Consider the following 13,868-nt stretch of genomic DNA (forward strand, 5'->3'; position numbering starts at 1 on the left):
AAACGATCACAAGTCTTAGGAGTTGAGTTGCATTTGCTGATAATATTTTGACTTGATGATATATAAATGCCATTCGTCTTTTGGCAATTTACCTTGCAGAGGTAGCTGATTTCTCGTACCTAAAATGCACAATTTCTACATTACTATGAACATAGACATGCAATATATGAATATGTACTTTTTTAAATAGTAATATTACATCCTATTAACAAGTTTACTGTCATGCTAGCATCTCCAATAAGTACTTTGGGCTAAGTGATAACGGTTGGCATGTTCAAGCAATGCTAACATGGTAATATTAATGTAAATTGGTTTATTGACTACAGTATGTTCACCATGTTAGTGTAGTGTGTAAACATGCTTACATTTATTAGCACACACATTTGGTTTATAAAATACTACTTCACAGAGATGGCTGAATGTGATGGACGGTTTACGTTGTAGAATTGCTGCTAAACAAAAGTAATGGGTCTGCATTTGTGAAAGGTTTATTGAAGATTGTACCAAAGAGGGTTTTTAAAAAGATCTCTTCTTTCTGTCCGCACTGTAATGTGAAGCCAGTCTTTTCCAAATGATACCTTGGAGAGCATTTTTCCAACAGCTTAGAATGTGAAAGTGATGGCTTAAAGTGGATGTAATAACCAAACAAAGAGAAAAAGATGGCTTTTCACATCCATTCACATTAATGTGGACGTGAAGTCTCTTACTTGTCCTATTTTTTCGCAGTCTCTCACACATTTTTTTTTCTATCCTTCGAATGTTTTCATCACTCTGCCCCCACCCGCCCCCTCACCCACCTACCTGTCTTTACACTTGCAGCCATTCTCCTCATTTACACCACAACACATAGTCCATCTAATTTTTTTCCCTCACCCTTATCGTGCTCTCTTTGTTTATTTATCTATTATACCCAGTCGTATCTCTACCTCACTTTATCAATACCTCTTCTTGCTCTCCTTTTTTTCATCTTTCATTCTGGGTATGTCCCTCCCCAAAACACCCCTCCCCCATCTGCTTTCCTATCCCATTGATGGATGATGTGGTGTAGCGTTGAGGGCCTCAATCAGGGTTCGCTGTGGAGAGCAATCTCAAAGCCAATTCCACTGATAGCCATCGCAGGGTGTTGCAACATGACGTTGCAGATATCACCTGTTGAATGAGAGAGAGAGAAGGAGAAAAAGAGTGGGAGCAGCTTCTCCGAGTTCCAGGTGCTTTTCTCAAACCTTTGGACGGAGGGGAAAACTTTTCTTCTGTTGAGGATGTTGTTGTGGTAGTTGTTGCAGCAGTTGTTGTTTTTGTTGTTGTTATCACATTGATCAATATGAAAATGTATTAGTTTGGAGTTCGGCCATTGTAGCGCCTGGCAGCCAAACAGAACCATCAGAGGCTGAGTGAAAGAGCACTCTGTTGCAGGATTGGAGAGGGAATGGATGGCAGGAGAAGCATTGTTGCTGCTCAATGGTGCTTCATTTTACCCTCCAAGTGCTTTTTGGCAGAGGGCTAGCAGGTGGCCAGCGTTGTATTCATTTGCATTTTAAACACTAATGCAGGTTTTGCTAGTTAATGAGAGAATAAACAAGAGAGCAGCTTCTCCTCGAACCTTGTATGTTTACCTGTGGCATACACACAGCTCCGTTCTACCTCTGAGCCCCTCGTCATTATTTGCTGACATGTGCTGGAGGGGAAGTGTTTAAGCTGCCTGGAGGGGAGGATTTACACAGGCTGTGATGTAAATCTGGTAATCCGCAATGCTACATTATTTACATTTCTATTTTCCTATTGTAATGCTTTCATGGTTTCTGACTCTCTGCCATGAAGGTACAACCGTGATCAAATTCGTGAACGCTTTTTTTCCTCTTTTTTTTCCTTTTTAAGATACAATTAAAATACTCATTGAAAAGGAGCAAATGAAAAAGCCTGAATTATCCTCAATTTGATGTGACCAGTGTGACTTTACAGCCTTTGTGGTCCTATAATAATCGTGGGTCAGTCAATTTGTTTTATGTGAATATAGCATTGGCTTTGTTAGATTTAGTTTGTTGAATGAGGAGGTTGAAACCAGTGCATGATTGTGCAAATACCAGGAATATGTTAAATACCCAATTGTTTGAGACAATCACATGTTAAAATCATTGAACAATGGTCAGTTCGTTGACCATTGGGTGGTAAACTGTTGTTTGGTAAACTTAAATGCACAATTTGGTTGGCTTAAGGCTCCTTCATATTCAGCTTTTGATTTAAAAAACAATACTTCTTATGTACACATATGATGGTACCCTTAATATAAGAACCCTCAACAAGGTATAAGGGATGTGTTTATCAAAACAGGAGTGAAGAAGTCTTTGGCAACAGATAATATATGTTGGTCACATTTTGAAGTTTGTGTTGCTTTTCATCTTCTTGCTGTTTTTTGAGCCAACACATAACACTTGATCCTATATAATGTGTACTGTAGGAGTTTCAAAATGCAGAACTTAACTTAAGTTATGCTGTAAAAATAAAGTCAGACTCCTTGTGATATATTCCCCAAAGCTTCAAGACGTCTATATTTTCTTTAGCTTTGGGTGGTTGCTTGATGCATATCGATGCCGACGCTCGATAATAGACCGAGAGCTCTACATTATTGACTCCCAGCTCTCTGGAGATGTTAACTGGAGATGGAGGAAGACAACATTCAGAGAGAGACAGTATAGATAAAGACACAGATAGAGGACATATAGCAGAGCGATTCAAAGAAACATTCAGTCCTTTTATTTGGCCTTGCTCATCACTGACTTCTCTACCCCCTCCTCACGGTCACTGTCGACCCCCCTCTGTCTGTGCTGTAGCACACACAGCTGAGCCAAATGCATCTGGAAAATAACAGAGGGAACTGAAGTGTTATTTACAAGACAGACGTTCTCTCCTGCACTCACACAGACACAAACAGCCAGGTAAATAGAGCAGCTAGCCACACGCACATATCTAGTAAAACACACACACGCACAGACTTCATACACAATGAGTCTGAGAAACACACTTTCAAAAAGAAGCCCAAGTACACACACAAACACAATAAATTGTCAATAGCTATAACACTAACAGAGTGGTGACAGAAGAGGCAGTGCTGGGTTGAGTGTAGATCAATGTAGTCCTTGTTGCAGCAAATGCTGGAAAGAGAGAGAGAGAGAGAGAGCGAGAGGATGAGAGAGGAAGAAAGGGATTTAGGTGGGGGGGAAATGGGTAAGGTGGGAAGTTGTTTAATGAATTATGTCCAAATCTCTCACAACTTCAGGCAGGCAAAGGAAGAAACAGATTCTTAGAGTAAGGCCTTGCTAACCCTCTAGTTTATAGGCTGCAGTCATCTTTGCACCTGACAATCCAGGCAACACAAAGTGCTGGTAGAAAAGAAAATCGTACCAAGTTAAGATGCAATCAAAGATACATACTTTCAACATTTGAAGTTAAGTACTCGTAATATTGTTGGGGAAATATTTCCCAAAGCCCATAACTTTGACCCAGTTTATCAGTTTATACTGTCCTGACTGAGCACAGACACCTGCAACCTTGGCTGCTGTGCTCTCAGTGTTTTGTCTCCCTGTTCCTGCCTGTTGGCGTCAGCTGATAATAATAATAATAACAACAGATTTAATTTGTTAGCGCTTTTACAGGTGCTCAAAGNGAGGTGTTATGATTCTATCTTGTTATGCAGCATGTTGATTGTTCTCTCTGAACTAGCTAAATATATGGGTCTGGGGTAGAGTTCTTCAGAATTGATTGTGGCATCTCAACCGTGTGGTCAACTCGTGGCCTGTGACATGTCTTGTGAATCTCCGGCCGAAGCTCCAAATAAACCATCAGTGTTTGCCATCAAGCTCCAGCTCTCCTCGTGTCTCTCTGAGTCCTGACTCCAATTGCTTCAGATGTTTCCCCCACAAATATAACTTGCATTAAAGTGGCTTACATGATGAGAACACTATTACAGGATGACTGAAGGTTAAGTACATAGCTTTAATTAAAAAAATTGTCAAAGATTGTATGTTTGCTTCAATTCAATACAATTAAAATAATGTATATTTACACAACAAATGTAATTGGTTGGTTGGTTGGTTGGTTGGTTGGTTGGTTGGTTGGTTGGTTGGGAAAACAATGAAAATATAGACAACAAAAGTAGTTGGGTGGGTGGATGGATATACGGATGGATGGATGGAAAACAATTTAGTCAGCAAAAGTAGATGGATGGATGGATGGTTGGATGGATGGATGGATGGATGGATAGATGGATGGATGGATGGATGGATGGATGGACGGATGGATGACACACCTTTGGAGCATGAAATTGTACATTTTTAGATGGGTGCATTAAATTATAACATTCTTATAACTGTTGCCGGTTTATTGAGTGCACCTTTCTTAAAGCAAAGCATTCACCTCTATGATTCAATGCAGTTTAACCGCACCACCTCCTTTGAAGTATACATAAAACATAGGATTTATTACAAGACTGTTGCATTAGACTGCATTCGATTTAGCTGTACCTAATGAGCTGACAACAGAGTGTGTCGTGTACAAGGTTAACATTTCGTCCTGGGAGTGGTGGTGGTACAGAAAAGTTTGGAGAAACAAAATCAAAAAGGTTAAAGAGCATTGATGTGCTCACTAAATCCTGCAGGTAGAAGTAAAAAGCAGGTCTCTAGTCTTGTGAAAGATTTTGCCGTAAGAGATTGTTATCGTGCTGCTGAAACATGAATCTAATGATAAAGAAACTGTTCTGAAGTCAATGGTGATTTTAAAACTGGAAAGATAATTTATCTACTGCAATTGTAGAATATCCAAAGTATATTTAGTGTATACTGGTTTGGGGAATGAAGATAATGTGGTGGTTGTGGTTGGTATAGAAAGGTCAGGATGTCAATAAAATATTTAGGAATTGTCCTCTGAGGGCCATAAATACAGTTTGTGCCAAATGAAATGAAAATTGCACCAATAGATGTCGACAACTAAAGGTCAGCAGTGAACGCTGCCACTAGTGGAAATAAATATGCAATCTTTATTTGTCTCATTGTCTGAGTAACTTTATTGTAGTATTATTAGTATTGTTGTCATCACGATGACTGCCATCTGAATTATGACCTTATCTCGTATATGTCATTTTATTCTCACATCATGTTGTTTTGAATGTTTGCATTTCAATACATTTGCAGCCAAACAGAAGAGACAGAAAGAAACGTTTTGAAGAAAAGATGGAGGTGAAGAGAGAGATCGAAAGCTAAACAAGAGAAAGTTAAAAAGAAGTAGGAGAAGAAATCGAAGGAGGAGAAATATGAGAGAAGACAGAAAGAGATAGGACAAGAGGACTCTAAAACTGACAAACAGATTGATCAGCAAGGGCACCGAACAAGGGCGAGGATTACAAGGAGTTGAAAGGCAGCGGGTGAAGGAGTGGAGAGGAGAGGTAAGGAGGCACACCTCAGTGTTCAGAGGCCACCGTCCTGGTAAGAGCGCTCCTGAATTATTCATGGCTTCTGGTCTCGCTGTGCTGGCTGCAGCGCAATGCTCACTGCGGAGAATAAAAAGAAAGAATTCTGACTAGAAAAATAAACTACAAACAGTGGAGCTGTGTGAGACGTTCTGAGACCGTTTTAATTGCAGTTTTTTCAAGTTCATGATTTGATCGTATGCCGCTGGAATAATGAATAGTCCGCTTGCATTCTCTACTATTATCTTAGATTTTTAGTTGTATTTTCTTTGACCCTCTGCTGGATTTGTTTTTTCGGATCATGAAAGCAATGGTGGAATGTAACTAAGTACATTCACTCAAGTACTGTACTTAAGTACACAATTGAGGGACTTTACTTTACTTTACTTGAGCATGTTCACATTACTCTAAACTTTTAGTCCACTACATATTGTTGGCAAATGTTGTACTTTTTACACGGATTGAATTGCTTGTTGATTTGCAGATTTGATTATTAATACAAAATATATATCAGAAAATACATATGTTATAGGCTACACGGTAGTATATAAAGTAATTAAAATAAACATTACTTTTACCAAGTGCAAAATGAAGGTGATGAACACATTTCATCAATATCTTTTTATAGAATGATAACAAATTGTTTATGCTTAAATGGACCATTCTGCATAATTGTATTTTTGGTATAAAGTACATTTTGTTACCAATACTGTTTTACTTTTACTTAAGTACAATTTAGAATGGGACTTTTACTTGTAACTGTTTTTACACTGTAGTATTGTTACATTGAGTAAATATCTGTGTAATGAGTACATACTGTACTTGATAAGGCGTCTGGATGGTGGAAAACAATCTGCTTCACTCCCTGGTGCTGACTCATTCAAAATAAGATGTCGAACACTATGAATCGTGTTGTTGATTCAGTATATACAAGTGTTATTCCATTAAGGATTTTTGGAGGACACTATAGGGCAGGAACTTCCAGAATATAATAAGAAATAATTTAGACACACACATACAATGGAAATGGATACATACAAGGATAAATACAGGAACAAGTGATCTCAACAAAATGTGGACATACTGTATTATTTGCTCTTTTGCTCCTTGATCAATTTTTAATATTGCTGGGACAACAAATATATGTATCTCTCTCTTTATGGTCATACCACCATTGAAGATACTAAACTGGTCAAAGAAAGTCTCTGAGTATGTTTCAGTAAAAGGACAGATGGACAAAAACTCCACTGAGAAAAAAGTGTATGCAAATGAGAGGATTCTTTTGAGAACCTCCAAGTAGAAAAAATATACTCCTTTTGTCATCAAATTGCAGGAAATTGGGTTTAGAAAAAGATCGGCCTGCCTTCTCTCACAGGCCTGCTGATTTCCACGTGGGGATAATTTACAATCCAAACACGTCCAGGACTCTCCCCCTCCGTCGCCACAACAGTGCCAGAATTGTAATATGTTTTACTCAGTGGGGGGAAGGATTACATGAAGGAGGCTTGAAAACAGTCCTCAGTTACTTTGGGATTTCAAGGGGTCTTGATCCCAATTTGCTCATCAGAACCTTAGGGATCAAAAGACGGCGGGAAAACAAAAAAAGTCTTTGCAGGAGAAGATCACATGGATATTTTTTTCGTCTCTCTTTCTTACTCCTATATCACACCGACGTCTCTTATCTTTGAAATGATCCAGCGGGTGATCTCATTTAATATATACAGTATATATATAAAGACTGGATGGAAAGTGAAGGGTAGGCTAAGCCTTGCTAGTCTTTTTTGAATGAAAACAGACCCTGAGCCAATCTCCTCTAATCATTGCTGGTTAATATCCTTTGGTATGTGGCTGTTATAGTGTATAGACTTAGACAACATGAGCATCTGCAACACTGCTGCAATAGATTTGACTCACTTGCAAGCTCCTGCATTTCCTCTTTCTCTTTTAATTATTTTAAATTTTGGGAGAAAATGGCAATATGAATGTCAAATAAAACAAAAGCTCAGCTATAGTATTTTTTAATGGCTTGACAGTAGTCTTTGTGGTAAATGGAAGCATACTGGTTGGCTACTTTCATACAGTCTTGTGTACCCTCTGAGCTACAACAACATGTATTTATTGACACAGTTCTATCAAATGATATTCCTGCTGCCACCATAAAATATTTCACTTAATTTACTTAATACAGGATACCTAAGTATTTGTTGTTTTGCTGTGTTATTGAGCTTATCATCCAGAGAAAGAAACCAAATGTGTCCCTTTGGGTGCCTGTCTGAAATACACAAACAAGAACAAAATATGGTGTAAGTGTTACCTTTACATTGAAACATGCTATTATGATTCTTCTCAAAATACTTATTGAAGTACATAGTTTTACCATAAGGGTTCCAAAAGATGAGGCAGGTGAATACATTTCATTTTAATTGGATGATATGGCACTTTGCACATTGAAAGATTATGTACACATGACATCCTTTTAGATCTATTAGCAATATCTCTTCAGTTAAAACTCAGTTAAACTATGCATTATTGCTATTAATTGTTTGACACAAATAACCGTAACATTTTGGATACTAAAGTACACCAAATTCACTTAATCCTCCTCTGAATGTTGCTCATATAATTAGGAGGATAGGCTTCTTCTGAGACTTCAGTTGTCATTAATACATTTTATACCATGAAAACACAGTGACTTGTCAGCAGCGTAGTCTCTTGTACTTGATAATGAAGAATAGCAGGAGCCTGGACTCTATGCGACGTGCCATGTTTGCCAATGGATCAGTTTGTAATACTAATGCTTCAGTCAAGTATCAACCACTAACTCTGCATCAAAAAAGATTAAAGAGATTTGTGCAGCTGATCAACTAGGGAGACGGTTTAATGAGTCTGGTTTCGTCTGTGTACACTGTGCAGAGTGTGTCCCAGGTAATCTGTGAGTTTGCAACAAAATAGCATCTTTAATCACAACATCAGGCGTGTGTGATGTTAGGTTTCATTTTTCCCTGCACACCAATTTTGCCACATAGATAACAACATATGTGTGCTATCAGCCAGTGATTCCTGTTGATGGCTCTGCACCATATTGGCAGGAAATACATGAAGAGAAAACTGTGAAGAGTCTTGGCTTGCGAACGAGCACTGCACTGACTCATCGTTGATTTTGATAACGGAAGCAGAAATAGATCAAACATAATTACAGCTTTACTTAACTTCAACCTTTGTTATCTCCCTTTGACTGTTTTCAAATAACATGTATTTACAGGCCTGAAACTGAGTGATGTTTGTTGAGTACACAAACTGTCACATCAGTGACTGTATTTAGCGAAATACGGTTGGAGATGGAGATGGATATGTGTCAGATTCACAACCTGTTGATGTGTACTCTAAAAGCACAAGAATAGAATATGAACTAACTGTCACTGTCTTTCTTTTTACAGGACGGCATGGGCAAACTAAGAATAACAGAGAAGGGCCTGAAACTGGAGGGGGCCTCTGAGTTCCTTGAACCCCTCTATGCCAAAGAAATCCAGTCCAAACCAGTAAGTCATTCACAAAATACACACTTATGCTCTACTAGTTTTCATTTATTATTGACAAACATTAGAATTTGATATTAAATAAAAGTTTACATGGCATAAATCATTCTAAATTGCTTGATGTGTATGCCACAACTAAGCAACACAGACTGACTAGAGTGTAACACCCGATGAATAACATTTCACAGAAGGTCCAATGGTTTGAAGAGATGACAGTCTAATGACTGTAAGTGTGAATTGATTCTTGGAGCCAACATCTTCATAGTGGGAAAAAACATGTGAGATAATCCTGTTGAGACTCACACTGGAAGCACCAAGCTGCAAGAGATTCCACTTGCATTTACATCTTGTATTGATTCCATTAAGTGTCTAAATGTTGCTCTAACAAAGCGTAAAGGTTTTTAAAGCCTCCCTAACATGCATTCTAGGGAAATAAAAGGCACCGCACTGCATGTTCTTACAGCTGACAACCATTGATCCATTTCCGGCCACATATATGGTCAGAATACGGTGTCAGTAGACTGAGCCAGAAGTCCAAAAGTACTCCATCTATCCCCCATGTGGGAATCTGAAGCCTTCCAAGGTCAGATGGAATATGTAGTCTGTGGAGTTTGCTGTGGGTTTGCCATTGTGTCCCCTCTCAGGAAAACTCCACAGGGAGTAGGTTATTTCAAACTGAAGGAGCAATAGTTCACATACAGTACAAGCTTGTCCCGGATGTCATAGTGTCCCAAAGGCCGAGCCAAATTACTCTGCAAAGACAAGTTATTTTAGCTTCTCGTGCCTGCAATCCTGTTTTTAAGGTCACCGTCCAAAAATTTGAACCATAAAGCTCTTACATACAGCGACTGCTAAATCAGCAGCAAAAGCAGGGTCTTTGGAAAAAAACATGGCTTTGCTAGCTTGGGATTTTTTTTTTATCGAGTTAATTACTGCAATTTTAGCCTGGATTTATTTTAGCATTAATTATGGTTTCGTGAAAGAGCAGATTCCAGCAAAAGCTCAATCCTTCCAGTCATATTTACAATCTAAATCATGCCATGTCACGCCAAGAAATGTCAGGTTATTATAATATGTTCTGTGCCATGCCATGTCAAAACAAAGGAAGATGTGTCATACTGTGTCACAACAAGGCTTGTCTTGTAATGTGATTTCATATCGGAACATAACAAGATATGACAAAACATCCTAAAGTTTTGACAAGCACCATATGGCTCCATCAGTCAAGACAAGTTATAGGTCCCTTCGTATGTTCTGTTTACAAAATTAACATTCTGATGTGCTTCGTGCTGCCTTTACTACAACTACAGGAGGAGTATCCAAGCTTAGAGATGTTAGAGAAATGGAGTGATGGGCACGATAAAGTGATACGCACACTCTCCCTATATCTCTGTGCTCTGGCAGTAATAATAGGCAGGTAGTGGACGATTGGTTGATAATGCGAGAGAGTAGCATGCTTTATCTCTGCTGTCTAGGATCTTACGCAAGCTTAGAGAGAAAATGAGCGATGGAGAGCGGAGTGGAGCATAAGGGAATGAGGTAAAGACGAGTGAGTATGGAGATGAAGATGAATAATGAGAGAGAAGAAGAAGAGCTAGTAATAGAGACAAACAAAACAGAGAGACAGATGGACAAGGACTGAATTAGAATGAGAGAAATTAGAAGCCAGCGAGCATATTATGACAGGCGGCGATGTGAAAGAAGCGGCCAAGTCTGACACAGACTCAAACAAACACAACATATTTGCAGTGTGATATCATTACACAGTAAAATATTCATATTTAAATTAAGTCCCAATTCCACCAAACCGTACAAGAAGCAGCTATGAATGACTGCAGGATTCTACTGCATTCATTTGGCACTGTGTTTAGACGTTTTGGTGCAAGCACACTTATGAATAACAATTAGTATCGAGATCTTCTAAAATATTAAAACGGCTTATATAGCCAGGGTATTTTGCATATTGAAGAAGGCTGCAGGTTGTGTTAGTCATTGCTCATACACCGTAATGTACTTATTTATTATTTTTGTTGTTGGTGCCAGGATTTCTTCTGACAAAGAAAATAAGCCTAAATAGGTATGGAGAAACAGAAGTAAAGGAATATGAATCAAAACACAAAAGGGCAAATAAAAGAGGATATACAAGATACACTAACACAGAATTAGATATCAACAGAGGAGAGAACAGAGAAAGTAATTGATGGCTAGTATGAACGTTTTAGCCGAGCAGTTTGAAGAATCTTAATACCAAGAAAAAAGACAGACTTACAGAACGATTAAGAAAAATAAAACATGGAAAGACCCCTGCTGTGTGTTGCAGTAATTCCTCTTCATTTCCTTGCAGTCTCCTGATACTTCCTTTATATTTTCTATTTAGTCTTCTATTCATGCCTCTGATCTTTAGCCTTTATCTTTCACTTACTTTAACTTTTTTCAGTAAAGCAGTACAAGTCTTAACTATACTAAAGAATCAGAGAGACTATCTGTTATCAAATGATATGCAGTATGATACATTTTAATCACATCTCCTGAATACTCTTATCAATATCTCAGTTTTAACAAAGCTACCGACTAGCTGGTAAGCATAGTGGGGCATTTAGCTGTTAAAGAGACACAGAGTTCTCCTTTTTAGGAGTAAGTGTAAAACCAAAGATTAATGAATCAAAGTAAAATGACAGAAAAATAAATCCTAGTGAAAGCTTATGTTTCACTATACCTGCCGGATGTGTACATAAAGTTAGCTAGCAAGCAATTAAAAAGTTGATAATATGTCAGTGTTTTGTTCTCGGCTTGCTCCTGCCACATAAGGGCAAATGGCTTCCACTGCCATTGATTGGTAGTGACAGATATGTTGTGTTTTATTCAATAAGTGAATAGATTTACTTTTAAAATATATGATCGGTAAATCAATTGATTAATCAACTCCACCACATATCAACTGTTTCTTACAACGTCCTACAATACCTGCGTGCCCTTTAACAAAGAGAGATCAACACTAAGCCGAGAAAATATTTTGATAAGACCAAACAACATTTCTGGAAAGCCAACCTGTTGATCTCAAATGTGATATTTTAGTTCAATTTATAAGGTTTAACTCAACCAGTGAGTTTTTATATCATCTTTGAATAAGTTCTGCCTCCAAAACATATTTATATATTTCCACTCAACATCATTCTCCATGTGTCTTTTCTCACTTCTCTTGTTTTTCCCTCACTTGTATTCCTCTCTCTGTGAGAGGCCTCCTGCTGGGAGTAATACGGTCTGTTGCATAAGTAATGAAGAGAAGAGGGAGACATAGTGAATCAGAGTCACCACAAAACAACAAAACAAACACTTGTACTGTACACAAGCAGCCCCAATGGACATTAGCCTCTCTGAGGAATACCAAGGGGAGAGCAGAGAAAAAAGAAAGACGGAACGATAAGATGGCTGCTCTGGAAGCATAAAACACACTGTGCCTTGTATCTCATAAGACTAGTATGAAATATATACATTTCATGGTTTCTCATAAAATCAAGGTAGTGCCTGGAGCAACAACTTGTCACCTTTAAACACATTTACCGTCATTTTTTAACATGCAAGTTAGTCCAACTTCATGTGAGTTAGGTGTGTTAGGTGTTAAAAAAGATCACTCGTCACCGGCTTGATCTTCAATATCAGGATACATGTATTTATTGCGACAAATAGTTCCCAGAATAGTATCCTTGATATGCTATACAAGAGAGCGTTACAGTCACAAGATGCAGAATAACGGTTCAAAGCAGTATTCTATATGCTTAGTTCAGATTAGCTAAGGCCTGCGTAAGCATTAGACATCACAGTCATATGTCTATCTCCATAGAGGCTGAATCATCATGTTAATCGTTGTCACATAGCTATCTAATGCCTAAAACAGTGTGTCCTGGCACTCTTCTAGGTAGTCCTCGAGACACCTAGACACACACGTGGACGTGCGGACAACAGCCTGCGGAACGTCGAAGACCCGCTCAACGCTGCTTGCAGCTTTAATTATTATTATTATTATTTTAATACATTGCGATGGGTCGGAGAATCGGAGCAGCGGGAGCGGTACTGCAGTCTCTTTACCGCACCGTTGTGACGAAAAGGGAGCTGAGCCAGAAGGCAAAGCTCTCTGTCTACCGCGCCATTTTCGTTCCTACCCTCACCTATGGTCATGAAGGATGGGTCATGACCGAAAGAACGAGATCGCGGGTACAAGCGGCCGAGATGGGTTTTCTCCACAGGGTGGCTGCGTTTCATGCAATGCGCCTCTGCGTTTCCTCTCACAATTGTGTGTGTGAATCTTGCGCGTCTCCTCAGACTGGCCGCCTTATATCAAGAGAAGCGTACCGGACCCTCGCGGAAACCCTAGCGGGGTCGTCTCGGACCAACTCACCGTCCCTTTTCTTTCAAACCCCGAGAGAACGACCTTTGACGATTGGACAGGCGGCGTCTGTTGGCTACATGCACGTTTAAACCACCTCAAAAGTGTATTACAACGCCCCCAGTTTTTCACGCGCAGCGTTACATAAGGTAGGGGTAGAAAGAGGCGAATAGGCACCAGCCCAGCGCCTCCATCGTCAAGCGTCGTCTCTCGGGGTTTGAAAGAAAAGCACCAGGGGTGTAGTTGGTCGAGACTGACCCCCTTCAGGGTTCCCCGGGGTCCGGTCGCTTCATCTATATTAGGAGGTAGACCAAGATCCAGATGGGAACCAGAGAAGGGTCGACCTGCAGGACTTGTGGAGGGATCCCTCCGCGGGTCGCACCGTAGGATTGATCCCACGGGCTTGGTGGAGTTGACCGAGGAAAGCTGCGCTTCCTCCTCGCCGAAGTTGAGCTCAGGAGGGACTACGGCTTGAAGAGTGGAATAGGGA

At 39.4% G+C, this 13,868-nt stretch overlaps 1 protein-coding gene across 1 annotated transcript in view; it reads left to right on the forward strand.

Moving 5' to 3' along the window:
• Nucleotides 1-8,338: 8,338 nt before the first annotated feature.
• The window catches only part of sgcd (sarcoglycan, delta (dystrophin-associated glycoprotein)), a 61,367-nt gene continuing 55,837 nt past the window's right edge, over nt 8,339-13,868 (forward strand). Inside the window, exons 1-2 of the mRNA XM_010767615.1 lie at nt 8,339-8,383; nt 8,896-8,997. Of these exons, the coding sequence (XP_010765917.1) occupies nt 8,339-8,383; nt 8,896-8,997 (147 nt within the window). The remainder of the gene's footprint in view (nt 8,384-8,895; nt 8,998-13,868) is intronic.

The sequence above is a fragment of the Notothenia coriiceps genome, unplaced genomic scaffold (assembly GCF_000735185.1).
Source record: "Notothenia coriiceps isolate Sejong01 unplaced genomic scaffold, NC01 NC01_scaffold00004486, whole genome shotgun sequence".
NCBI lineage: Eukaryota > Metazoa > Chordata > Actinopteri > Perciformes > Nototheniidae > Notothenia > Notothenia coriiceps.